The 27,502-nt window shown below is 35.7% G+C and overlaps 1 protein-coding gene across 21 annotated transcripts in view; it reads right to left on the reverse strand.

The window, feature by feature from the left end:
* PARD3 (par-3 family cell polarity regulator) overlaps positions 1 to 27,502 on the reverse strand; it is a 664,605-nt gene that overhangs the window by 250,928 nt on the left and 386,175 nt on the right. For 15 of the 21 annotated variants that reach the window (XM_042991413.1, XM_042991417.1, XM_042991406.1 and 12 more), the window contains 5 exons: positions 18,954 to 19,079; positions 17,461 to 17,846; positions 12,479 to 12,618; positions 9,569 to 9,697; positions 7,150 to 7,188 (listed from right to left, as the gene is read on the reverse strand). In XM_042991413.1, the coding sequence (XP_042847347.1) occupies positions 7,150 to 7,188; positions 9,569 to 9,697; positions 12,479 to 12,618; positions 17,461 to 17,846; positions 18,954 to 19,079 (820 nt within the window). The remainder of the gene's footprint in view (positions 1 to 7,149; positions 7,189 to 9,568; positions 9,698 to 12,478; positions 12,619 to 17,460; positions 17,847 to 18,953; positions 19,080 to 27,502) is intronic. The other 6 variants (XM_042991418.1, XM_042991416.1, XM_042991410.1 and 3 more) reach the window with 1 other exon arrangement.

Below are 27,502 nucleotides of genomic sequence, written 5' to 3' on the forward strand. Positions count from 1 at the left end.
TGTGTATTACATCTTCTTTTTCTATTAATCTATTGATGAACACTTAGGTTATTTCCATATCTCGGCTATTGTAAAAAAAAGTTACAATGAATAGGGGAGTGCAGGGATCTCTTTGGGATCCTGATTTCAATTTCTTTGCATATATACTCAAAAGTGGGATTGCTAGATCATACAGTTCTATTTTTAATGTTATGAGAAACCTCAATACTATTTTCCATTGTAGTTGCACCAATTTACATCCCCCATCAACAGTGCACAGGGTTCCCTTTGCCCACATTCTCCCAACACTTGTCATTTTGCTTGTCATTTTGATGATAGTCACTCTAACAGTTGTGAGGTTATTCTTGTGATTTTGATTTGCATTTCCCTGATGATCAATGATGCTCAGTTAAAGGCCAAACAAAATAGAAACATAGTACTTTTTTATGGATCTCTAGGTCATTTATATGTCTTCTCTGGAAAAACTTCTATTCAGTTCCTCTGCCTATTTTTAAATCAGACTGTTTGGATTTTTTGCTATGGGGCTGTATGAGTTCTTCATGTATCTTGGATATTGACCCCTTATCAGATGGATGATTTGCCAACATGTTCTCCCATTCTATAGGTAGTCTTTTCATTCTGTTGATTTCCTTTGCTGTGCAGAAGCTTTTTAATTTGACGTAGTTGCTATTGTTTATTTTTGTTTTTGGTGTCAAATCCAAAAAATCAGCAGCAAGTCCAACTTCAAGTTGCTACCCACTCTATCTTCTCGGAGTTTCATGGTTTCATAAATCCACTTAAATCTTTAATCCATTTGTGTTGAAATTTGTGTATGGTGTAAAATACAACTGTAGTTTCATTCTTTTGCATGTGGGCATCAAGTTTTCTCAACACAACTATCATTTCCCCATTATATATTCTTGGGTCCCTTATCATAATTAAATTGGCCATATATAGATAGGGTTATTTCTGGGCTCTTTATGCTGTTCCATTGAGCCTGTATATCCCTTTTTATGCCAATACTTTACTGTTTTGATTACTGTAGCTTTGTAATATAGTTTGAACTCAGGCAGTTCAAACTATATTGATAGTTTATGATCAATACTTTATTGATACTTACTATCAAGTAAATAAGCTTCTCAGAGGCAGTGTAATGACTCTAATTTAGCTGTTCTCTCTTAACATTACTTTGGCTGCCAGGGGTCTTTAATAGTTCAGTGTGAATTTTAGTATTGTTTTTCCATGTCTGAGAAAAAACATCACTGGGATTTTGATAGGGATTGCATTAAATCTGTAGATCACTTTGGGTGATCTACAATATGGACATTTTCACAATATTAATCCTTTAAATCCATGAGCACTGAGGACATTTCCATTTATTTGTGTCACCGTCAACTTCTTTCACCAATGTCTTACAGTTTTCAGTGTTCGGATTTTTCACCTCCCTGGTTAAATTTATTCCTAAGTATTTCATTTCCTTAATGCTATTGCAAATGGGATTGTTCTCTTAATTTCTTCTACAGTTTTCTCATTTTACAGTGGGGTCATTATGGTAGCATTTACTTGATCTACTATAACCATTAGTTAAATGAACCTATTAATGATGATGCTTATTACCTAGCTCATTAAATCTCTAAATCAAGACTAAATCTTCTGAAGGTAGCCTATCAAGATGCCTCCTGATCTTCAGGGAGGTTCTCAAAGACTCCCCAATGTTTCCCTGCAGTTTCCATAGAGAGAACCCACTTACTCTCTTGGAATGCATTTTGAATTCATGACATTAAAGCATGGACTATATCTTATCTTTAATGTCTAGTATCATCCCTAAACCATATTATTCTAAAGTCCTACTCTTATCTAACAGCCTTGAATCTGTTTAACATAAAATTATATTTTGGGGGTACCAGGGTGGCTCAATCAGTTAAGCGTCTGACTTAGGCTCAGGTCATGATCTCGGAGTTCATGAGTTAGAGCCCTGTATTGGGCTCTGTGCTGACAGCTGAGTCTGGAGCCTGCTTCAGATTCTGTGTCTCCCTCTGTCTCTGCCCCTCCCCCACTTGCACTGTCAAAAATAAACATTAAAAAAATTATATTTTGACATGGATCTTACTCAAGAGTTCTTGGGGGCTCAGTAAGCAAGTTTGCATTAGTCCTATTTGAAGCCAATGAAGAAACTGACACTTTGGTAAGTTAAGGCCTTCTAGCCAGCAGGTAAATCCAATAACTCATTGTGATGTTAATTTTTTATATGTCAGCTTGTATGTAGGGTGTTCTTGAATGAGATTCATATTTAAATTAGATAAAACACAAGCCTCCACAATGTGGGTGGAGCCCATTCAATCAGTTAAAGGTCAACCAAAACTCACAGGCCTTCCTGAGCCAAGAGGAGATTGTCCAGGAGACTGACATCAGAAGTCATCTGCACCAGTGGCTCTCCAGGGTCTGCAATCCGCTGACTGAAACACTGCAGATTTGGACTTGGTGGCCCTGACAATCACACTAGATAATCTGTTATGCTAAAATCTCTTCCTAAACACAGATGTATCCTATTAGTTCCATTTCTCTGGAGAAGCACCGTGACTTAGTACACCCAAGTACTGTCTTGTCCAACCAGGACATCCACATAAGAGTGCTTTCTATCGAGTAAATAAACTTCTCAGAGACAAAGGAGTTATGTTCAGGGCATAGAGCAAGTGACACTGAGCCTCTGTTAAATATTTTGGCATTTTGTTCAATCCTGAATTGGTAACTTGAAGCTAAAGTTTCTAATCTTAAAAAAGGACTTCAACTATTTCCATTTTGACCTCAATCTGTACTTTCTAATAGATTAAGTTCTTGTTTTCAGCTTATCTCTTAACTGAGGCAAAAGACACAGTGGGCAAATCATGTCCTCATGGGAACCAAAACTAGCCCCTCAGGCAATAAGGACTCCCCTGAGCCAGCAAGACCCAAGTGTGACTGACCCCAAGACAATGATCAACTCGACATTCACTGCCCACCTGTATGTGTTAGAGACAGTTAGTTAGGTTCTAACAGAAGACCTGGAGGCCAAGAAAAAGGAAGTCAAGGCCAGCTCCTGAGAAAGTCAGTTGCCTGTCCTGGCAACAATCCAAAACAAAACCACAAGAAGCTGGATCAAACCAGATAGGCCCAAGATGGCTGACAAAGTAGGCCAGAAACCCCTGACCAAATAAGGAAGGAAAGGCTCAAAACCTGCTTCTGAGAAATCCCCACCCCAAGTAGTGAATATTCCACACCTTCAATATAAGATAGAAACCCAACCCCCAGGGCACTCTCACATCTTGAGAGGATACTTTCACTTTTTTTAGATTTTTTTTTTTCAAGTTAATTTATTTGAGAGACAGAGAGAAAGAGAGCCCAAGTGGGGGGAGGAACAGAGAGAGAGGGCGAGACAGAGAAACCTAAGCAGGCTCCACACTGTAACCACAGAGCCTGATGCAGGGCTCAGACTCACAAACCAGGAGATAATGACCTGAGTCAAAACCAAGAGTTGGATGCTTAACCGACTGAGCCACCCAGGCACCCCAGAGTATACTCTCACTTTAATAAACATTCCTGCTTATGTCTCTCATATGCTCTATTGTTTCTGTCCTGGAATTCTTTCTTGTAACAAGACCAAGAGCCGTTGGTGCCATCTTTGGGACAGGCTGGGTTGAGGCCTCAGGGCCTGTGGTCTCTCCAGTTCACCCAGCAACACTTGTACCCACCGACCTTTGCTCCACATTTTCCTTATATAAACCTAGAAGTATATTCAGCACTTTGGAGACAATCTCTGAGATATTAGCCTACTGTCTTCCTGATGTTGGCCTCACTGAAATAAATCCCTCTCTTGTTTCACCTCCAGCCGTCTCTCTGCCTCTGGATTTTGTCAGGAGCAAGCGTCTGAACCTGGTGTATTTGGGACCCAAGAACTACATGTTCTTGTACCATTGCACCCTGGCTACAATCTGCTGGTCTCATTAATTAAGATGATATTTAGAAGACAATCTGCTGCTCTCATTAATTAAGATGATATTTAGAAGACGTACAGAAAACTTATATCTCATCAATTCAAGAGGTCTAGTAGTCACTGAACTTACTCAACATACCTTAATGACATATTTTCAATTTCTCAGACTAAATCAGTTATGGGTCATTGTAATAATCAACGAACAAACGATTAATTGAGTTTTAGGACCTATCTATTCTTGAGGTGCGTACAATTACATAAAAGTTTAAATAACAAATATCAGAGAATTTCAAGCCTTGAATGAATTTAATGACTTGCCCTCAAAAGGTGCAAAGAGAAGCAAAGGCCCAGGAAGTCAATTTTTTTTAAGTTATAAATGTAACATGAAGCCTTTAAAAACCCAAAATGGTATTATATTATATACATAGTAAGAGCAGGAACAAAGGCACAGATGTGAGAGGACACAGTAAAAACAAAACAAATAAACAACAACAACAAAACACCAAGAAACGGAAAAGAAAATATTTAGAAAAAAAACTGGGATTTCTGACTCAGTTCAGAAAACCCTCATTAGAAAAAATTTCCATTGTAATCAGAAATCAGACCCACATACATATGCATATAACTTCTTTTGTTAGTGATTGGATTGTCATTTGCTGGGCAAATTTTCTCCTGAACACACAAGGCTAGTGGGTGAGAAGTGGAATGAAATGGACCTTGGAATTCTCAGTGGAATACTCCATTGAAAGCCCATGTCACTTCTTCCCTTTAGTGATTGAAAAGGTCAAGACTAATCATCAATTTCCTCACCAGGACTGCCTAAATGTTTTCAGAGAATATGTCTATCTTTACAGCTTACAGCAAGATTTTCTGTCTCACACTGTCCTAGACCTTAACAGGTGGTGATTATGGGCAATGCCCCCAACTCCCCCCTGCCCCAACACACTAGAAAATTCTCATATAACTTTTAATTCCCCAAAAACTTCACCAATAGCTTACTGATGACCAGAAGCCTTACTGATAACAGAAATGGTCGATTAACACCTATTTTGTGATATGTATTATACACCGTATTCTTACAATAAAGTAAACTAGAGAAAAGAAAATACTATTAAATAAATCATAAAGAAGAAAAAATACGTTTACAGTACTGCACCATATTTATAAAAGAAAAAAAAATCCACATATACATGGACCCACGCCATTCAAACCCTCATTCAAGGGTTAACTGAACTTTATGTGTGAAATCATTCTGTTTTGCTAAAAGCTCTGTAAGAAGATTCTAACAATAAAGGGGTGGTTATTTACCGACGGTCACATTGCAAAATACTTCCCCTGTTTGGCATTTACCTTTTCACTATTTCATGTTATGGTTACTGCTATACAAAAGTTACACACACGCGTACACACACACACACACACACACACACACACACACAAATAAATCTATTTTTCTAATGACATTTTGGTTTTGCCCTGCTTGGACAAACATTCAGTACCCAAAGTTAACAGAGATTTTTCACATATTTTTAATTTATATTCTTGTTTACATATTTTTTAATGATTTTTAATATTGTTTAAGGTTTAATTTCATAACCAACTGGGATTTACTTTGGTGTATGGTGAGAAAAAAAATATGTAACTTTTTAAAGTGAATAGCCAATTTTTTAAAACATGAAATAAACCATAGTTTACCACTATTTTGAAATACCACCTTTAACATATACATCAGGTCTGTTTCTATTTTGCTAATGTGTTCAAATGTTCTCTGTGTCTATTCCTGTAACAAATATCATGCTATCTTAAGAATTTTAGCTCTACAGTACATTTTGCCGTCATTATTGCCTATGAAATAGTACAGATCACACTTGTGCCCAGTTGAAATTCTTTAAGATCAATCTGTCCAATTTCCCCTACCCTTTCCACCTACTCCCACCATATTCATACACAAATACCATTGTGATTTTGATTAGTTATCACTGACCAACTGATTTTATGAATAAAAAACTATGACTATAAATTTTCTATCACTCATATTTCTGAATGTGTAATATTTTCAAGGTTGTTTACTGATTTTCCTCCGAGGTCTGACTTGTTAACCATGATTGTGATTATAGAATATTTTCAAATAACATTTTGTTTATTACATTCAAAGTTATCTGTTTATGAGTATGTAAAGAGAAACCAAACCTGTTAACTGTGTTATTCAAATTCTTCACACTCTTATTTTTTTTTTCTACCTAATATGACAGTTTTGAAAAATACACACTAGCATCATCCACTGGAGATATGGTTTTGTTAAATTTTCTTTGTACTTAGAAGAATTTGGGAATGATACGCTTTTATGCCATGTTGTTTGATGTATAAAGGATCATGACTGCTAGAATTTCTACTGGATGTTATGTGTCAATATAAAGCATCCTATCTTTTTACCCCATGCCGTGCAACCACACTAAAAACCATACTTTCAGAGACTGAAAAGGCTGATATGGCAATCCCTACTTTCATTACATTAGCATTGCCTGCTAGAACTCAACTTACTCCTTTATTTCCAGGTCGTATTAAGATTTGTCTCTTTAACAGAATAGAACTAGGTTTGCATTTTAATCTAAGCTGTGAGTGGTTACCTTTATTAAGAGAAATTACCTGTTATAATATGCTACATTAACTTATAATAAGTAAAATACTTGTAATGGCTATAAGTTAATATGACAACTAATATGTTTAGCCTAATTACAGATGTATCACTTTATTTTTTCTGTTTATGATATTTTATTGTGCTTTCAGCCCTCCCTATTTTTTCTGTGCCTGAATCAAGTCTTCTTTTTTATTTATGTTTTTACTTTGTAGCCACTGAAAATATAACATGTCACAACTCATGAAGACTTTTATATGTATGTCAAACTACTACACTTACCAAATTTTGGTCCCTCTTATTGTGAAGGTGAACAGCAAACTATTCTAATGTCTCTCTCTGTTCTAACCCTGTTTACCCAAAGGAAATCATGAAACATTATCCATCTAGGGTATTAACAATAAGTCACCTTAAGATGAGACCAGTTGGGAATTTAATGAACCTATGTAGTATCTATTGTGAGTGAGGAAGAGGGAGGGCAAGTAACTTCATATTTAATTAGTCAGAAGTTAGTTCCATTTATCTCTTCAACATCTCTGCATCCTGCAAAAGACAAAGCTCTTACCGTTTCTTTTGGAATCTGCATCTGGCTTGGCTCTGCATTCTAGAAGAATTGAAGAAAAATATAAATACAGACTGACTGAAGCCATCTTCAACACACAGGGACACAAAGCTTGACTCTACAGGAAATTTTGCTGGTTCTTAAATTCCACAAAATATAAGGCGGGTGATTATATTATGGCTGATGTATTACTGTCTTCCAAACTTTCACTGATGTGATTATGTTATCTTATATGTATGTGTGTGCGTATGTGTGTGTGTGTGTGTGTGTGTGCATATGATACAGTTATATTATCTTGTGTGTGTGTGCGTGTGTGTTAAGACATTTTCCTAGATGTAAATTCTGACTCCCTCACTCACAGTATATCATGAATTTATTATTTGGAAGAAAACAAATCTCACCAGACTGCCTCTCTATTCGTGGCACTGTTCTAATTCTGTTTTTTGCATTTCCCAACTACGTCAAAGTTATGAGGTATGTTTTAATTTGATAGCTAGACCAGATAATAACAGTCTGAACCACAAGTATTATATGATAAATACTACACCGGTTATAAATGTGATGCTTTTCATATATTATAGAGTTGCTTTAATTGGATAGATATTTAAAAGGTTGATTTAAAAAAAAAAAAAGGCACATATTGATAAAAGTATTTTGTTTTAGACACAGAATTTAAACACAGACTCCCCAAACAGAGGAAAAGAGTTTTGTTAATTGGATTCAAAGATCATTTTAAATGCAATCCCCCACTTTAAGTTTTTCAGAATTATATTCTTTGAAATCTTAAAAAGCAGCTGCAACATGAATAATAGACTGACGGCCTACTGGCTCACTCCTTAATGAAAAGCTCACAAGCAATAAATTAAATAACCAAGAGAAAAAAAAAATAAGCAGCAGAAGGGGAAAACAGAAGCCTGGAAGATCAAAATTGGACAAGAAGAACCTGAATAACCTTAAGCTGGCTGCCTGTTGGCACTAAGTCTGAGAAGGGCCCGCTGAAGAGTGGTGTTTGGGCTTTGGCAATCTGATGATGCTAACTATCACACAGGCTAAGATGTACCGAGGAAGAATTAAAGCTTCAGCAAATCACAGCTAAAGCCTAGTATTTTTTTTTAAGTGCTCATTTACAATTTAATAGAGACATCTCCAGATTTAGGATCAGGTGGCATTTTAAGCACAAAATTGGATAACAGTGGGGGGAAAATGGAAAACTGAATTTAAATTCAGAAATAATGCATTCAACATTTTAAAATAGAAATAAAGACATTTTTATAATTTTCAAAATCTACTTAAAACACAAGTGTTCAGTTTTCAGCCCTATCACAATCTGAAATTCCATGAAATCACAGTAAATTTGGGTAACCTGGGGATGTAGTATTCCTACACTGAAATATATCTGGCTTATGATAAAAAGAAAATTTTAATAACCACAACACATCCATACTTGAAATATTAGCATAAGAGACTTAAGGCTCTTATGCCATAAGAGACAGGGCAAATTTGGGAACTGGGCCCCCTTAAACCTTGACACTCCAGTAGATACAGATTAATTGTTACAGACAGCCTAAGAACTAACTGAAAGAGATGTCAAATGTTCTAATATGGCCCAACTCAAATCTGTTTTGAAATATTTAAAATACCACTTGTCCCAGAAATAAAACAATTTTCTTACCACATCAAAAGATAAAAGTGATTCCTCCAATTATGTTGTTTTTACACAATAAATGAAACCTGGCACTTTTTGCAGAAAAACATTCAAACTATGTCAGTTTAGTACACATATTTCATTCACACCAATACTATGTAAATACCTCTTGAATGTAGACATATTGATACACATATAAAAAATGAAATAAATAGCAAACAAATGCCTTTTTGTTTCTGTGTCATTCCAAATAAGGTCTATATTAGTAATTGATGGCCATGGGACTCAGTGCCACTCAGGACTCCTTACTTTCAACAATAATACTTTAAGGTACTCTTTTCATACAACAGTAAGCAAGAAGCTTTATTTGGTTTAGCTAAATGCATTATGAAATCTGAAATATGAAAATTTGTCATATGTAGTGGAGAAGATGGCACGTTTTCAACACCAGCCTTTGAAGTGACAGTTATGAAATAATCAACATCTCTGTATTCAATCAGTCCATCTGAAAGCGTTCAGTAATAAACATGTGCTGTCCTAGAAAATATCCATGTAATTTGATTTTTAAAGACCCCTACATTCAAAATTGTGAATATCTATTTCCGAAACTAAAAAGAATATAAGAAAAAAATGCTTATATTCAGTTAAGGCTGAAAGATATATAAAACATATACACTACTTGGAAAATGTCTTAGTAAACATGGGCCATCAGGTGGCTAGCCCAGATCCCTGGCTCGTGTTCATCAGAAATCATTCATCTGCTCTAAATTTACACACCAGTTCCCTTGGGTGGAAGGCATCTTCTTGGCGAAAGACCAGAAGGCTCACGGTCCCTTCCATCTTGGTGCTTCTCAACAGGGAAACAACTTCCTCTTGGGACTTGCCTGCTAAATCAACTCCATTTACCTAAAACAAATAAAAAGTTTTCAGCTGCAATCCTATGCAAACGTAAGACAGAAGAAAAGACACACATCGTAGAACCAATCATGTCTACGATGGAGCACAATTCATTTCATGGTAAATTCTTCCATGATCTGCTAGCCACCAGGCTGTTGTGGTTAACAAAGAAATATAGACTAGGCATCTAGAAGTGAGCCAGGAAGCAGTAAATCTTTTAGTGCTCTTTAATAAACCAAAAGCCACAGCTACCAGAGCACTAACAAGTAACAAGCAATAAACAAACACTATATCCAAATTATCATGTTAACACAAAACTTACTGGCTTTGAACTGAGATATCTTGATGGCCTTGTGTATCATAGATTTTCTTATAAGAAAATAACAAGGTTATAGGGGATAGTAAAACCACACTAAAATTTTTTGGTATAACTTTCAATGAAATTTTACTGAAAACTATAAAGATAACTTTTTATCCCTAAAAGGCAAGCATTAAGGAAGAATGCAGAATGATAATAATATTTTTGAAGGGGTAGCAATAGTTTGAGGTAGCAATACCTCAATATTTTTCAATGGTTTAAGAGAATTCTACCAAAACAAAGAGATTTAAAATAGCCAATTCCTGAGGAATCTCATCATTTTGATCTTTAAGAAGTATAACATTATCAGATAGCACTATACACTTAAAAGAAATAAAAGTGAAAATTTCTTTTAAAAACTATTCAGTATTCACTTTAGACAAAAATAAAATTTTGTCAAAGGCAACAAAGTATATTATTTAAATTGTAATATCAAAATATCCTTGTAGTTAAAATATGTTTTGGAACCTTTCCCTCTCCACCAAACACAATCTACCACCACTCAATGTATACTAGTAAGTGAATGCGTGAAAGATTTAAGAATAATAGGTTTAAAGAAAGGAAAAATTTCCAGGTAATAAAAAAATTACTGATTTGATACTATTTTTTTTAAGATATGCGTTCCAATTTCCAGATGCTCAGAAAAACTGCTCAAAAGATTGTTGATATTGTATAGCTACAAGTACAAATCGTGGAAAGTTAGGCTTAAAATGTTTGAATATGCAGTTTCAAAGAAAGCTGACAGCTACAGAAAATAAAACCTAACTCTAAAGAAATACAGGTTGGAGGTTCTTCCCAATGTTCAAAAATAGAAATACTGCCTTTGTGATGTGTTGAGAGTAAAGCAATTATGTGAGGAAAGAAAGCAAGCAAGAAAGCAAGAAAGCAAGCAGGAAAGCAAAGGAAGGGAAGGAAGGGAAGGAAGGGAAGGAAGGGAAGGAAGGGAAGGAAGGGAAGGGAAGGGAAGGGAAGGGAAGGGAAGGGAAGGGAAGGGAAGGGAAGGGAAGGGAAGGGAAGGGAAGGGAAGGGAAGGGAAGGGAAGAAGGAAGGAAGGAAAGGAAGGGAGGAAAGGAGGGAGGAAGGAAGGAAGGGAGGGAGGGAGGGAGGGAGGGAGGGAGGGAGGGAGGAAGGAAGGAAAGGAAAGGAAAGGAAGGAGGGAGGGAGGGAGGGAGGGAGGGAGGGAGGAAGGAAGGAAAGAAGGAAGGAAGGAAGGAAAGGAAAAAGGAAAGGAAAGGAAAGGAAAGGAAAGGAAGGAAGGAAGGAAGGAAGGAAGGAAGGAAGGAAGGAAGGAAGGAAGTGGGGCTGGTGCAGGACACACATTTTTGACACTCAGAGGCAAAGATGACTAGATTCAAGTCCTGTGTGAGCTTCCTACTACTTAAAAAAAAAGCTACAAATGCAAATTTGGACTAATACTACTCAGTTTACACCCCAAGGACAAGTGGTCCTTTCTGGAAACAACACTCTAAATATAATTCATACTCAGACTTTTCCTTTTATTTAGATTGTATCAGTGCCCCTTTAAAAAATGGTGTCACATGAACAATACGACCAGGAAAGAAGTAAGATTTAAGAAATCTAGGCCCAAAATGTGGACATAGAAAAATCTGAAAGGCAATCCTTTGCTCAATTACTTTTCAAGAAACCTCAATCTGCAGAATTCAAAACTACATATGAAGTTATGAGTAAAGAAGAAAAGGTAATGCAATAAAAATGTCCTCTTAACATTAGTGTTTGAATACTAGTTAAAATTAGGAAACACAATATACGCTGCTAAGAATACAGACTATGTTCTTGGAAGAAAACACTAAGAAAAATGACTAGTAAGATTTTTTCAATCTTTCTTCCTTTTATTTCTATATATACAAATGATCACACACACAGAAATTTCTATGTATGTTTACGTATGTCTAAGATGGTCTCAAAGACCGATGAACCGAAACTCCTGAGGTACAGAAAAGGAAATTCTGAAAAACTATTTTCTTTCTGACATTTGATTTTTATGTCTCAATTCATTCTCCATGCTGCCATTTCAAAATTTCCTCTCATCAAGACACACTGTTTTCATTTATTACATTTGTCTGTGTTCTGATTACAAACTAGATATCATTTCTATATTACCAGACATAAATTTAAAGCCATCTAGAAATATAACCTAACAGACACTGTACTTACATAATGACAAATGTTATCTCATAAACCAAATGTCTGAGTAACTAAAAATTTATGAGCAAATTCAATGAAACGATATTTCTCATCAAATAACATAGAAAAAAGTAGAAGTAAAGCAGAAATTCACTGTTTTATGATGTGTACTTCTGTTAAAATATATAATTTATTTTCATATTTATGAAAATGTGACAAATGAACTGACCCTTATAAATGGAACTTTTTAACACTCACAGCACTTTTGACTTTTAGAAGTCACTCACCTCTATAAGTCTATCTCCTGCCTTGAGTCTGCCGTCCTGGATGGCGGCCCCCCTGGGGAGGATGTTTTTCACATAAATTGGAGCTGAGCCACCTATTGTTACATCTCGGGAAGTGATGCTGAATCCCAAACCTTCTGTACCTAAACATATAACAACAACAAAAGAAGTAAATAAAATGAGATACCTTGAATTTCACAGGTGTATGGCACATAAAGGATTTGTTATTTTCTACCTAAACTTGACATTTTGTAGTGTTCACAGGGGCCTACATTGCTTTTAATACCATAAAGATTTTAATAGCTTTTTCAAAGTAGACTAAATTATGGAAGCTTTAAATGGTTTATACTTCAAAATTCTTTAATCTAAGAAGAAATGTGAATCTAGTCCAAGACAAATGAAAGGTAATATACAAATACTACAGCTAAACGTTTTAAACTGGCCTGAATGTTTCGTGTGAAATAAATTTAACTCTCCATGTGGGAAAAAATTCTGACACAATCCAAGTACCCCCAAAATCAATCATTATTGTGCAATACTGGTATCCAGATTTAAAGGGTAGGAGATGAAGCAAGGAAAGAGAAAATGATCAGGAGATGGAAAAGAAATAGGGAAAAGAGAAGTTTTACTAGATACAGATATCAGAACCTCCCAAAACTGTAATTACAACAATTTACTGACAGGACCTAGATTTGTTCACCTAAATCTCACCCTACATACTCTCGATCAATTAATCAGTAAAATTTTTAAAATAAAATACAAAGGCAAATTATCCAGTGAAGACCCCATCTCTGATCATAGCTAGCAAGTCTACGGATTATCATATTATGTTTAAAAGTACTGAGGGGTGCCTGATGGCTCAGTCAGTTGCGTGTCTGACTTCGGCTCAAGTCATGCTCTCACGGCTCTTGAGTTCGAGCTCTGCACTGGGCTCTGTGCTTACAGTTCAGAGCCTGGAGACTGCTTCAGATTCTGTGTCTCTCTTTCTGCCCCTCCCCAGCTCATGCTTTGTCTCTCTCAAAAATAAATGAACATTAAAAAAATAAAATAAAATAAAATAAAATAAAATAAAATAAAATAAAATAAAATAAAATAAAATAAAACAGTACTGAAATTAACAAGGCCTTTATAAATTGCTGCAACATTCCGTAGAGTTTAAATTCTGGGTTCCTCAAGCAGCTGTCTTGATAGGCACTCATAAGGGCAATGCAGTGCAGAAAAAGGGTTATAGTTACTAGAATCAACAGAAAACAAGCCAAAATGAGCCAAGAAAAAAATGTAAAGACTACAACAAATTTCTAATGAATCACACAATTTTTATAACACTTCTAATAATGATTAATTTCTACCTGAGCTTATTAAATGTTTTATTAATGTTTATTCATTTTTTTGAGAGCAAGCGAGCAAGCGAGTTGGGGAGGAGCAGAGAGGGAGGGAGACACAGAATCCAAAGCAGGCTCCAGTCTCTGAGCTGTCAGCACAGAGCCTGATGTGGGACTCGAACTCATTAACCGCAAGATCATGACCTGAGCCGAAGTCAGACACTTAACCGACTAAGCCACCCAGGTGCCCCTTTAATTTTTTTTTTAATGTTTATTCATTTTTTTGTTTGAGAGATAGAGAGCAAACAGGGGAGGGGCAGAGAGAGAGGGAGACATAGAATCCAAAGCAGGCTCCAGGCTCCAAGCTGTTAGCACAGAGCCTGATGAAGGGCTCGAACCAACAAACCGTGAGATCATGACCTGAGCCAAAGTCAGATGCGTAACCGAGCCACCCAGGCACCAAAACCAGAACTTTTTAAAGTTAGTCTGGGAGCACCGGGTGGCTTAGTCAGTTAAATGCCCAACTCTCGATTTTAGCTCAGGTCATGATCTCATGATTCCTGAGATGGAGCCTCACATTGGGCTTTTCCCTGACAGTGTGGATCCTGCTTGGAATTGTCTCTCTCTCCCTGCCCCTTTCCTACTTGCACTTGCTGGCACACAGTCTCTCTCTGTCTCAAAATAAATAAGGGAATATATTAAAACATTAAAAAATAAAAAGTTACTTTTTAGGATATTGGTTTCCATTTCAGTCAAAATGGTACTAGGAGAAATACTGCTCATGTGGGAAGAATAAAGAGCTACATAAAGGTGAATAATCTGCAGAAGAATACACTAACTTGGTGCAACACTCAATACGGAACCATAAGCAAGAGTATAAATCTGTAAGTAAATGATTTGAGTTAGTAACTGTAAATGAAAACGTGGCTTAAAGAAGAAACAAAGCTGAAATGAAGGGAAAAAATTACATTCTGTTGTTATACCTGTAACAAAACCTACCCTACATGTTTTCAAGTTCTTATAAAACATTCATTTACATCAAGTCTGAAGTCACTTTAACAATGTGCCTGGACTGTTAATTTTTGAATCTTACGTGCTGAAGACTTGAATGGCATCTTGTCTATATGAAATTTTCCTAATTATTCTTCTGGGATGTTTCCATATGTCTCTGGCTTTCATGAAACTCTAATGACTTGCAATAACATTTATTAAGAAAGAATTCTAAATTATTCTCCTTTTGCAATATTAATTTGTATGAACTACAAAGACTGACTGTTACATGAACCTCAATACTATTAAAATATCAGCAATAACCCCTAAATCTGTAAGCTAAAAGTCCAGGCAATGACCTTTAAAAGAAAGATAAATAGATATCAATTTTCATTTAGCAAAGCCAACAAAACATTTTGCACTGACTGAAACAGATTACTGACCTTCTCCTCTGACTTTATTAAAAAGCTAATTTCTACAAAAGAGCAGGGTACTTGAGAATGGCAAAATGGCAATAAATATTAAGAAATCATAATTACGGAAGCAAGTACATAAAGGGCTATCCTATTTTGTCATGTTATATGACAGGGTTCCTAAATTATGCCAAAGAATCATTAAAATGAAGGCCTGTCTTTTTAGTAAATAGAATTGAACTCAGTTTATGAAGAACTATCATTCAAAGCATGTCAGTTCACCTTGAACTGAGTTTAAAATTTAACACCAACACACCCTAAGTTTTTGATGGACTTCATCAAAAATGTTAAATGTAACAATCCTAATTGGTAAAAATCTTAGCAGCTGGCTACAATGAAAGCATGTTCAATTCTCATACAATCATTATTTTTAAAATATGTATTCAGCACTAATGGAAGAGAATCAGCTTTCTTCACTCTCATTTATCATAAACATAATTTATTTTTCAAATAAAATTATTTCTAACTATTGACAGAATACACAGTTGGTTTCAGCCTTTTGTCATACATTCTCACAGTAAATTAAAATGAAGATAGAGCCATGAGGCTCTATATCATTTAGAATCCTCAAAGTCAGAAAAACATTTCAAAGAAAACCATTGTTTCCATTTTTCTAATCTTGATGATTGAGTGCAGTCTTTCTCCATTAGCTGTGTCAATGTAATCATATCTTTTTAAATGCTATTAAAATAAAACTGTTAATTTTTGTGTTCAAAGGAATGCTTTTTTTAGTGGCAAATAAAATTTAACTTTATCTAAAAGTTCATATTGTTTCATAAGTTGTTAATATACAATTGTGTGAAAAACTGTAATTAACTAAACGAATATGCCTGTCAGTGTACAAGGGCAATGGTATTTATAAACTGATATCTTTATGACAAGAGCCAAGTAAAATATTTTCCCTTTGTTGAGAGATCCCAGGCAGAATTTTATCTTTTATACAATTCCATTTGTGTTTCTTAACCTGTTTTTGCTTAAAAAACAGGGCCTGTCATTTGAGTAGAGGAAAAGTAAGACAGGATCTGATATTTATCTCATTCAGGAATTAACAAAGCTAAACGGGGTTTATGCTGATATAACTCTGCATTTGTAAGAGGTTTCAAAGTGGAGTAAAGCTGTCAATTCCTGATCATGTCAACCAGGTATCTGGAGCTTAAAAGTCAGTAACCAGAAATAAGGAGTTTGTGGTTCACATAAAGTTCAATGAAAGAATATGATTAGAAAGGAAACAGGAATCTCAGAGTTTACAACCTTGTAAACCCTGCTCCAAATGGAAAGAAGAATGGTCTAAATGTCAGGATATGGAAAATGTTCTAGTAAGAATCTGCTGCCAACAGCCATGTGACTTAAGGAAATCACTCAATATCTCTTGGATTCATTTCCATCCGACTGTAGGAGTTGGTTGAGCTCACAAAAAGAGAAATATTCTTTATGACATCATTTTGAAAGACATGATTTAAAAATACATCAAAATGTCCAGCTAAAACGAATGATTAACAGCAAAAGTGTACCTTGGTGCCTCGAGGGGACAGTGTTTGGAAATCAGAAAATCAAGCCTACTAGTCAGCTCTGAGTGTTTGAGAAGAACAAAATGGAAAAGCATGCTTCCTATATAAAAAGATGCATAGACTATGGAATGGATACTTAAATAAATAGATGTAAGATGTATGTAATAAAGAGTTGGCAAGGCTCATTAAAATTTCCCTTGTCACCCTAAGAAAGGGAAGTAGTTCAATATTCTGGAAAAGTAGGAGACAAGGAGCCAATGGAACTACCTGCTTGGTGAACCTACTTTCTACCACGAACCGCTACAGCTCCAAACCAATCAATCACTTGCCCTTGCCAAAATGATCGGGTTGAAATGGAGGAGCTCTAAAGTCTTCTTTGAGAGCTGTATCTGAATATCGAGGGGGGTCATCTAAACAGTCAATTCCTCATTATTGTTTTGGGTTTAATAGTAATATCCTGAAAGCAATTTCCTCTGTTACCAAAAAGTTTTACTGCTACCTTCTTCACACAAGCTTACTTTTAAGCCTTTATTCTCTGAACTTTGTATGTTTATTCTGAAATAGCAAAATGAACCTGAACAGCACAAGAAATACAATTTTAAATATTCTTAAGTCATTATATCAGTTCTTTCACAGAATAATGGGTTGATTTTTAAAATAAATTCCATAAAACAAAACAAGGAGGTTCATACCTTTCTTCAGCTGGATGTTAAGCCTCTTGCCTATTTTTTTGGTGTTGTAACCACTGCTTACATTGGTACTAAATACATTGTGGGTTGCCGGAGCTGGAGCTGAGGGCGGTTTTCCGGAGGGGTGTGTGCTCTGAGGTAGTAGTCTGGGATGAGGGTCTATCTGCTCGGGCGGGTGGTTCAGTCGGGGTGTTCTCTGCAGGGCCTGAAGGCCTGCACTGTTCGCACTCCTGTTCTCGATATACTGGCTGTCCGGACTAAAGCGGCTTGAATAGTAATTGTTCTTCTCACTTTGGGATAGTTGTTCATACTGCTCTTTATTTGCTGCAGGAACCACATGGAACCAAATGATGGGGGTACGCATGGCTTGGCGAAACATATGTTGTGCTCTGGGTTTGAGAAAGAATGGAAAATTAGCAAAAGGAGACTGGCAGACAAGGAGATATTATGAGCTTAATTAAGTACACTAATTAAGCAACAAGAACTGATAGACTTCGTTGAAACTGAAAAACAAAATTCTAATATCCCATTTATCAATCAAGTTTGTAAGCTCTGATAAAAGAAGAGCTGTTTCTCCAAATATAAATTTCTCATTCTCAAACTAAAAATGACACAACTGTCTACAACTGCAGATAAAGTACTATAATCTCAATCACAACTCATTAAATAAAAATTTTAAGCACAACAGAGGTGTTATGCTTGCGATAGGAATAGAAATTAAATACAATGTTGTCTCTACGATGTTATCCAATACATTTAAAAAATAAATCACAGGGGATGACTTGAGTTTTTGAAGAAATGAATATACTTATAAATATACTTAGAAAACTATAGAGAGCAACTATCCATTATCAGCAAAATTAATTCAAGTCTGTGTATGCAAAGATCTCAAGAACACCGATGTGACTCAAAATATGAAAAGTTTTGGTCCCAGTGCAGTTCTGTCACCAGCCTGAGAAACTGCTCCAACTCTCACTGGTTCCCGACTCAGAACATACACCACATCCTTATGATTTCTGCTCACTCCTGCCTTGTTTTTTATAAGAACTGGACAACTGTCATCTTTTTAATTGAACGAGGACTTGAATCAGGATAAAGAAAATCTGAGTGGACCACACTGTGCTCACAGGAGCTCTCTCCGCTTATCCATACGCAGAGTCACGATGTGCAACAAAGTTGGAAATGTGAGTTAAAGGATAATAAAAACTAGCACACTGGCAAATTTTCCAAAAGGTGAGGAAGTAGCAAAATTGTGAATTCAAAATTGGACCCACATTATTTTAAGAAGCACTCTATCAGTCAGAGGGCATTTTGAAATATAGTCTAATAGTAGGAATTACCTGGAGTTTGATTAAATTTTTAAAAGCTAGATAACGGCAGAAAATACTTCTCTCCAGGATAAGGACAGAGGCACAGACGTGGCTAGACGCGTTTCAATGCGCTACACTGTCTCGTGCCGAAAGCACGAAAGAACAGAACAGCCGGCATACACTTACTGTTCAAATCTTCTATTTCGAAGGTCGCCATCATTAATCCTGACAATGCAATCATTCTCATGAAAAAGGTTTTCTTGTTCAGCTTTACCACCTTTCTCCAATCGTTTTACTAATAACCCCAGGGTTCTGGAACATTAAGAATGCAAATCATTACACATGTAATATTTCTACCATGCACAATGCCCTACTGCTTTAATGCTGGTACTATATTTACAAAGACTTCCTGATAAAGGAGTGCATTAAATCGTTATTAATACATTTGAAAATAACACCACACAAAAAGCACAACGGTATAAATGATGTGTAGAAATGGATCCTTTCAATAAACGTAAGAAATTGTTTCCGGCTTGTCAGGATTATGTTTCTGAAACAAACCGTGTACTTCTCTCCACGCTTAGAAATGCTTCAAACAGAGCTCGCCTGATGGTTCAGTGGATATCGCAGTGTGGAACATAGATGAGCGTGTATTTGTGAATAGCTTTGGCTATTTCGGTTTTCTGTTTGAAGCCAGCCGGTACACTGCGGATGGCAAAGCCCATCTATCTCTCTATGAAAGCGCAGGTAACGAAGAAAGGTGAACCTCACCACATTGTGCATTTGTGAAGAAAAATAGGAAAGTTTCTGTTCTTGGCATCTGAATCTGATAGTTCCTAATATTCTGAATTTCAAAATCTTGTTAGGTCTCCCAAATGCAACTAATTTGTTGCCACTATTTCCATTTGAAAACAAATAGGAGAAGGCCAGTGGCAGCGCAAATAACATCAGTCACCTCTTAACATGGGCTCAAATGGCAGGTTGAAAGAAAAGCCTGAATGAACTTAAAAGTTCTCCAAAGAGACCAATAGGGAGATAAAAAAGCAAAAATTATTAGTGTCACTTGGTCTAGAGCACTAATTTCTTGACTGACGGGAAGGACAGTCTAGATACCCTGGGACAAGAGGCAAACATTATATGGCAGAGTACAAGGAACATGAATCTTCACCTACTTCTGGTGCTGTGACTGAGTTGATAGTTCACATAAATTATATATGATAATCATGTTAAAATTTTTATGAATCTTTGCCTGTCCAAAGCTTGGGTCTTCTTTCATAATCCTAATATTTAGAGATAATATCCATAGAGATACTAGAATTTAGAATCCTGCCAAAATTAAAGTTGAAGACACCACAGTTTTTAATAGCCTATATATATTCTATTGGAATATATTCTATTGGAAGATATAGATCTTTTTGCTGTGTCCTACACAAGCTTTCCAGGAAAAAAAGCCAAATAGATACCTTCCTCTTTTAAATGTTTACAGTAATTGTTGCTTGTTCTGTGGCCATTTATCTCTCTCCCCTACAATTGTTACCTATATATATACCCTATCTATCCTTACTGGTGCATTGTAAGCTACTGGAAGATAGACAAGATGCGATTCATTCAGCAAGGCACACTCAAGCACCTAGCTGGTAGCAAGCTCATTAATGAAGGAAAACTGAATGAGTTGAGCTGAGACAAACAAGTCTCATGTTTCTAACAAACTTCTTGCAAAATAGAATACAATCAAAGGGAAATTTAGATTCAGATTCTTTTTTTTCACGAAAATGTCATTTACACCAAATATATGATTGAACTGAAATAAATTGACTTAAAAACAAAAGTCCTTTTTTACTTGTTACTTTGCAGCTTAAACTTGTTTTTCATGAATATTTATTGAATCATACTTTAACTTCATTTTAATTTTTATTATTAAGTATATTACAGCATGTTTTACTATGGTCAAGTCTACTAACATGCAAAAATAATCAGAGGAGATAATATTTAAATTGTATTTTTCTTAATTTTTTTTAATGTTTATTTATTTCTGAAAGAAAGAGAGAAAGAGACAGAGCATGAGCAGGAGAGGGGCAGTGAGAGAGGGAGGCACTTCGAATCTGAAGCAGGCTCCAGGCTCTGAGCTGTCAGCACAGAGCCTGATGGGAGGCTCGAACTCACGAACCAGAGTAGGATGCTTAACTGACTAAGCCACCCAGGTAACCCCAGAAGAGATAATATTTAAATTGCCTTTTGTAATTTTAACATTTGATGATTAGTACCTACTAGTGTAAGAGTCTAAAAAAACTTAGTGACTGATAAAAACATTATTACACAGGTAATTTTTGGTTACTTACTACCATATACTGGAATTAAACAAATACAAAAATTCTCTCGGCTCAAAGGTGAGAACAAAGTACACTGACATAGCCGTACAAGCACTTAACTGTCTGAGTCCTATATGGAAGGAAGAGATTCCACAATATTCCACCAATAATTAGGTTATGTTAAAATGTCATCATGCCCATGATCTGTCTCCCCATACTTCCCTATTGTCTTAGTGTGTTTCTACGTGCAATTGACTAAGGCGTTCCATGCAATTGATTGAGGTATTCTATGACAATACATTATTATTATTATTAAGATGTATCTATCATTCTGTTGAATGAGAGAAAATAATTTGAGAAATCAAATTAAATCAGTTATTGATAGTATGAGAAGTAGAAAACATTTTGGCCACTTTACCATCAAAGCAACCATGTAAAAGGACAGCTTGAAGGAAAAGATGACTCAGCCACCACAGCCAATCATAACATAACCAGATATGTGGTGCCACACCTGTTGCTAAATCTCTCTATAGACCAAGAAAGCTATTCCACAGTGCATGCATTCAGTGTGCAGTAAGAGTATGCCCTACCAAGCGTCACTCCAGTTAGTTAATTAGTTTTTAATCGGTGAAATCATGAATGATTTTTCAATATGGTTACAATACTCCTGCAATCAAAAGTGACTAATAATTATTAGGTTCTTATGTACCCTGAAATATGTTATATATTCTAAATAGCCCACATATTTTTAAAGAAATATATCTATACACATATACAGACAGATTATGTTTAATGAAAATTGTTCAGTAGTTAACTATTATTGATGATTTGTTTAAATTTACAAATTTACCCCAGATAGATCCTTTCAGTATTTATGACAGTTTAAAATAACACAACTTGGAAATCTGTAATTTAATTCTACAAGTGGCATCACTATTTTTCACAATAGGTCTATGGATTTGTATTCATCTAAATAATCATTTTTCTTTTATAATCTACTTCCCCCGCCCCCAGCCGGGAATCACTCTAGAATAATAATTCAAAGTAAAAAAGCATGACATGCTTCATTTATTGAATGGCTTGTCTTTCTAAGTCCGCATATACAGCCTAATTCATCAGTAATCCTAATATACAGTAGAAAATGTTATAAATCATAAATAAATACACCATCACATTTACATGGAATATAAACAGAAGTTTATTAAAAGAGGCTTTTACAATCCAGTTATTAAAATAGCCACAAAAATCTCAGAATCCTTTTTCTGGGCACTCAGGATTAGGATACTGATGAGGGCGGGGGTGTGGTGGGGGGAGAGGATGAATTTCACCCTGAGTAACACAGCAAGTGATCAGGGAATCAATGGAACAGACTGAATTAAGGAGAAGTTAGTAGCCTGCTGATTTCTAAGTACTTGACCACACTATTAGAATCATTCTCTCCAAAAGAATGGATTAATTTAAAAGTAAAGTGGTACAATCTGCAAAATTATCTCATTTGCTTCACTAGGTGAAAATGATTACAAAAGGAATGGGAATGAACTATCCAAAAAAAAAAAAAAAAACTTCACAAGAAAATTGAACTGATACCATAACAGCAAGACTGAGAATGAAAAGTACCCTCTGAAGGGAAATCATGGGTAAGTGATAACACTTTCATGTTCCTGAAACACATGAGAGCAAGCACGGAGATTTCCATACCTCCCACTTTCAATTTAAAGCCATCTCAAACTGTATAATTAAAAACACATGTTAGGTATATATTTTGCAAATTCAACCAGCAGCCAGTATTTGTTCTGAAGTGATGAAGAACTGACTGCCTATGGTGTTGTGGTTCCTTTAACACTTTTTAGAGAAAATACTAGAAGCTAACGAAATTCCGAACATTTTGGTATGTCAGTGTGCTAGGACAGAGAATAGTTCTTCTTCTAGGAAGTCAGTACCAGAATTCTTTATTGGGGACAACCATTTTCCAGAAGTCACCTTGCACAAGAAAAAAAAAAACAACATACATTTATATATGAAGAAGAAGAGGGAAGAGAGGCAGCCAAGTGAGCTCTACTTGGAGGGATCAACCCAGGAGCAGAATTGCCTAGGTGGGTTGTGCTGACAGACACAGAAGAAGAGACATGGTGGGTGGATGAATGTGGCAGGCAGACTTATGAAGGCGTGTCTGTAGGGTTTAGGGGGACAGAAGCAGAGACTCCTGCACCTCGTGTGCAAATCTAATGTAAACCCTACTTGGCACATACGCTTTCTGAGCACATAGATTTTTTTTTCCTGATAAATCTGAAACATCTCCAGGCCTACCCCCTTTTCCACTGTTTCCTATATATTTTTTTTTTTTAATTTGGGGGAAAAAACACTATGTCCACTATGTACGAAACTCACTACTGAATAACTTCCCTCCAATAAAAATATGCAAATACACAACTATTTCTTTAAGCCTATCCTCATGGCTCTTGAGCAATGTATCTTACCATAAAGGGGGGGGGCAAAGAAGAGTAAGAAAGCAAAGCCACTGAAATGCAGCATGATTTGGGATGTATAATTAGAAATTTAACTGCTTAGATTATATTAAGGATTGCACCACTACATTTTCACAAGGTTCATTGGCCTAATTATGCACTTAATTAAAACAAACTCAGTCATACATGTTAACATTTTCAATTCTAAGTATAAATTACAACCAATGATAAAACTGAAAATAAGTAACAAAGGTTTTATTGACATCTAAATTGGCTAAGCAAGTCTGAGTTTTGCTTTGATAATGTAAACTCCCACAACTGCCGCCCAGTTGTATGGACATGATCATAATTCATCTTAACAAAAGCTGACACAGTATAAACACCACAACCATAGTGAAGGCAGAGTGGGAGTATGCAGAATGGGATTCCATCAATAAGACCCTCTCAGCTCACTGAACACTAAACATGAGGGGCCAGAAATTATCTACATTTGAGCCCTGAGAACCACAGCCATCTTCATAGCAGATACAAACAGAAGAAAGTTCAGAAAAGTTCCAAGTTAAAAAAAAAAAAATCTTTGCTTTTTAAATCTTTAATAGGTAAATAAAAATAGAGAAGTCTTTTAGCTTAGGGCAGAAATGACAAGCATCACACTTCTACATTTAAAGAAGCAAGATTTATTGAAATGTAAACTATACTTTTCTACCTAAAACAAAGGTATTATTGTAATCCTTTATTAGAACAAATAAGCCTACAGCTAAGAAAGCACAATTAAAAACTTTCAGATAAAAGCTACAGATTCAGTTCATGAAGTTACATTGTGTTTTCTCAGAAGTAATGAAAATTGAATACTCAAAGTTCAAGAGCATATTTCTCCTTTGAAAAGTGATAATTTCAAAATTCTACAATGATCTGAAATACACACACCTCGCATAAAGCTTTCCTGACCTGAACTAGGTTCCATGAAATTCAAATTGGCTCTATTTCTTCATTAACATATATACACCCAATGAACTAAACTAGTATGTACAGTTGACCTATGAACAACGTGGAGTTAGGGGTGCTGATCCGCAGCACAGTAAAAAATTTGCACATAAATTTGACTTTCCAAACACGTAACTACTAATAGCCTACTACTGACCAAAGCCTTGCTGATAACGTAAGTCAATTAGCACATATTTTGCATGTTATATGTATTGTATACTATATTCTTAAAGTAAGCTAGAGAAAAGAGAATGCTAACAAGAAAATCATAAGAAAGACAAAAACATTTACATACTGCACTGTACTTATAGGGGAAACAAATCCATGCATAAATGGACCTGCACAGTTCAAACCTGTGTTGCTCAAGGGTCAACTGTTTTGCAAATCTTGAATATATGACAGCAGTAATTCTCATCTTGGATTCAAAACAGAAGAAAAAAATGATCATTTTCTACTATTTCATACACTAATCAGCACCTATCTAAACAAACAGAATAATCAGCAATATGGAGGAAATTCTAACGCACATGACAGGAAGATCAAAGGAAGATAAAATATCATTTTTATTAGCTGTCACTGCCAAGTACTCTGCTAAATATACTTTACATATATGGTGTAATTTGCATATATTTTCCTATTAAAGCCATACAAAGTCACTGGAGTGTCCATCCCTCAGATGTAAAGACTGACGCTAAACAAAGCTAACTTGCTCCCTTGCTAAAAGACAGAGCTGAATTCTGTCCCAGTATCTCTGGCCTTAAAAGTTGAACAGTTCCGAACAACTCCTCTGCCAAAAACATAAAGATAACATGTGGTCAAGTTAGTCACTGATTGACAGAAAGGTAACACAGCATTTCTAACCAGAAATTCTGAAAAAGAAACAAACTTCTTGTTTTTGATGTATTATAAAGCAAAAAGTCCAGGGGAAAAAGTCATGAAGAAAAACTTTAATGCAGTAATTGAAAGGATAGTATAAACCCTTCAGCTGATACTGTAAATATTAAATTGAAGATAAATGGTTGAAAAAAATTCATCTATAAAAAGTGAGTGATTAATAAGGCAATGCCAGCAGGAGCCATTTGCAGAAAGCTAGAAACATACAGAGACACACACACACACAGACACACATACTCTTCCTCCTTCCCTCCCTGTCTTACCAAGGAAGGGCTGCTTTTCCAAAACTAGATTTTTCCTTTAAGTCTCAGGATTGACAATCAAATAAACGAAGAAGAGTCCTGTGAGTACTTATTACAAATTGGAAGATGTTAAATGAGTTTGTTTTTTTAAATTTGCTGCCTTCTGGGAATTCCTGAGAATTAGGGGTATGTGTTGGTAGTTAATAACATAGAGTTACAATAGAAAGACTTTCTTATCTACCAGTAAGTGGCAATGAAATTTTGGGCTCTTGTCTCCCTCTCCAAATATTATGAATAGGAAACAGAGGAGAAGGAATTTTAGATATGAAAAATATTAGAATCGAAACTCCATCACGGGGCACCTGGGTGGCTCAGTAGGATAAAAGTCTGACTCTTGGTTTCAGTTCAAGTATCATGAGTTTGAGGCCCCACATCAGGGTCTGAGCTGACAGCACTGAGCCCGCTTCGGATTCTCTCTCTCCCTCTCTCTCTGCCCCTATCCCGCTTCTGTGAGTGCACTCGCACATGTTCTCTCTCTCTCTCTCTCTCTCTCAAAATAAATAAATAAACTTAAAGAAAGACAGAAAGAAAGAAAGAACAAGAAAGAAAGAAAGAAAGAAAGAAAGAAAGAAAGAAAGAAAGAAAGAAAAAGAAAGAACAAGAAAGAAAGAAAGAAAGAAAGAAAGAAAATGAAAGAAAGAAAGAGAGAAAGAGAAAGAGAAAGAGAAAGAAAAAGAAAAAGAAAAAGAAAAAGAAAAAGAAAAAGAAAAAGAAAAAGAAAAAGAAAAAGAAAAAGAAAAAGAAAAAGAAAGAGAAACTCCATGATGGCGGGCATTTTTATCAAATTATGGCCCACAAGCCAACATTAAGACTAAGCCTGCCACCTGTTTTTGTAAATGCAGCTTTAGTGGAACATAGCCACACTCATTTAGTTATACATTGCCTATGGTTGCTTTCATGCTACAATGACAGAATCGAATGCTTGCAGTGGAAACTCAGGTGACCCACAATGCAAAAACATTGAATATCTGACCCTGTAAAGGTTTTGCCAAGCCTTGATCTTCCCTCCACCTAGAAACAAGAACACTGCCTGGTAGATACCAGATCTTTAAAAAAAAAAAAAAAAAAAAAAGGCGTGGGGGGCCGGGGGAGAATCCAACAACTTCCTTGACAAAACAAGCACAACCATATAACTACTATTTGCAAAAGAAAAGGTACTGTGATAGAACACTCCAAAGACCACTGGCTTAATAATAACCAAGAATGTATATAAATGGGAAATGTCCATTACAGAAAAGACCCAGAAAAATAGACTGCATTTTATCAAAAACAATATGCTTTGCCACACTTGTTTCCACAAGGGAAATGTTGTAGAATTTCCACTCTAAGTTAGACTGTAGAGTCCAAGTAAAAGAATAATTTTTTTTTTAAATACAATCCTATTTCTTAAAAACTTTTAACAATGTCTCCATTATTTTTAGTGAATGAAGTCTCATAGGTCACTCATAAAGTGCTTTCAAACAATCCCTCCAGTGCTATCTTATAATACATTCTGTTTCAAATCCTTTACTCATTAGTTCTTACCAAATCGTGCACATGTGTATGTAGCATCTTCCTTTCATATATTCTCTCCTTGGGAAAGAATATCTTTCCAGAATGTCACTAGAATAACTTCTATATTTTCTTCAAAGAACCTAGCAAGCTCCATTGCTTCACTGAAGGTTGACGACAGCATTCAATATTTCCATACTTCTGCTAAATCCCTATGGCACTTGTGCATATAGTTCTTTTGAAAATGTAGCATGGATTTTTTAATATACACATTTTTCAGTTGGAATTTT

The sequence above is a fragment of the Panthera tigris genome, chromosome B4 (genome assembly GCF_018350195.1).
Source record: "Panthera tigris isolate Pti1 chromosome B4, P.tigris_Pti1_mat1.1, whole genome shotgun sequence".
In the NCBI taxonomy this organism is placed as follows: domain Eukaryota; kingdom Metazoa; phylum Chordata; class Mammalia; order Carnivora; family Felidae; genus Panthera; species Panthera tigris.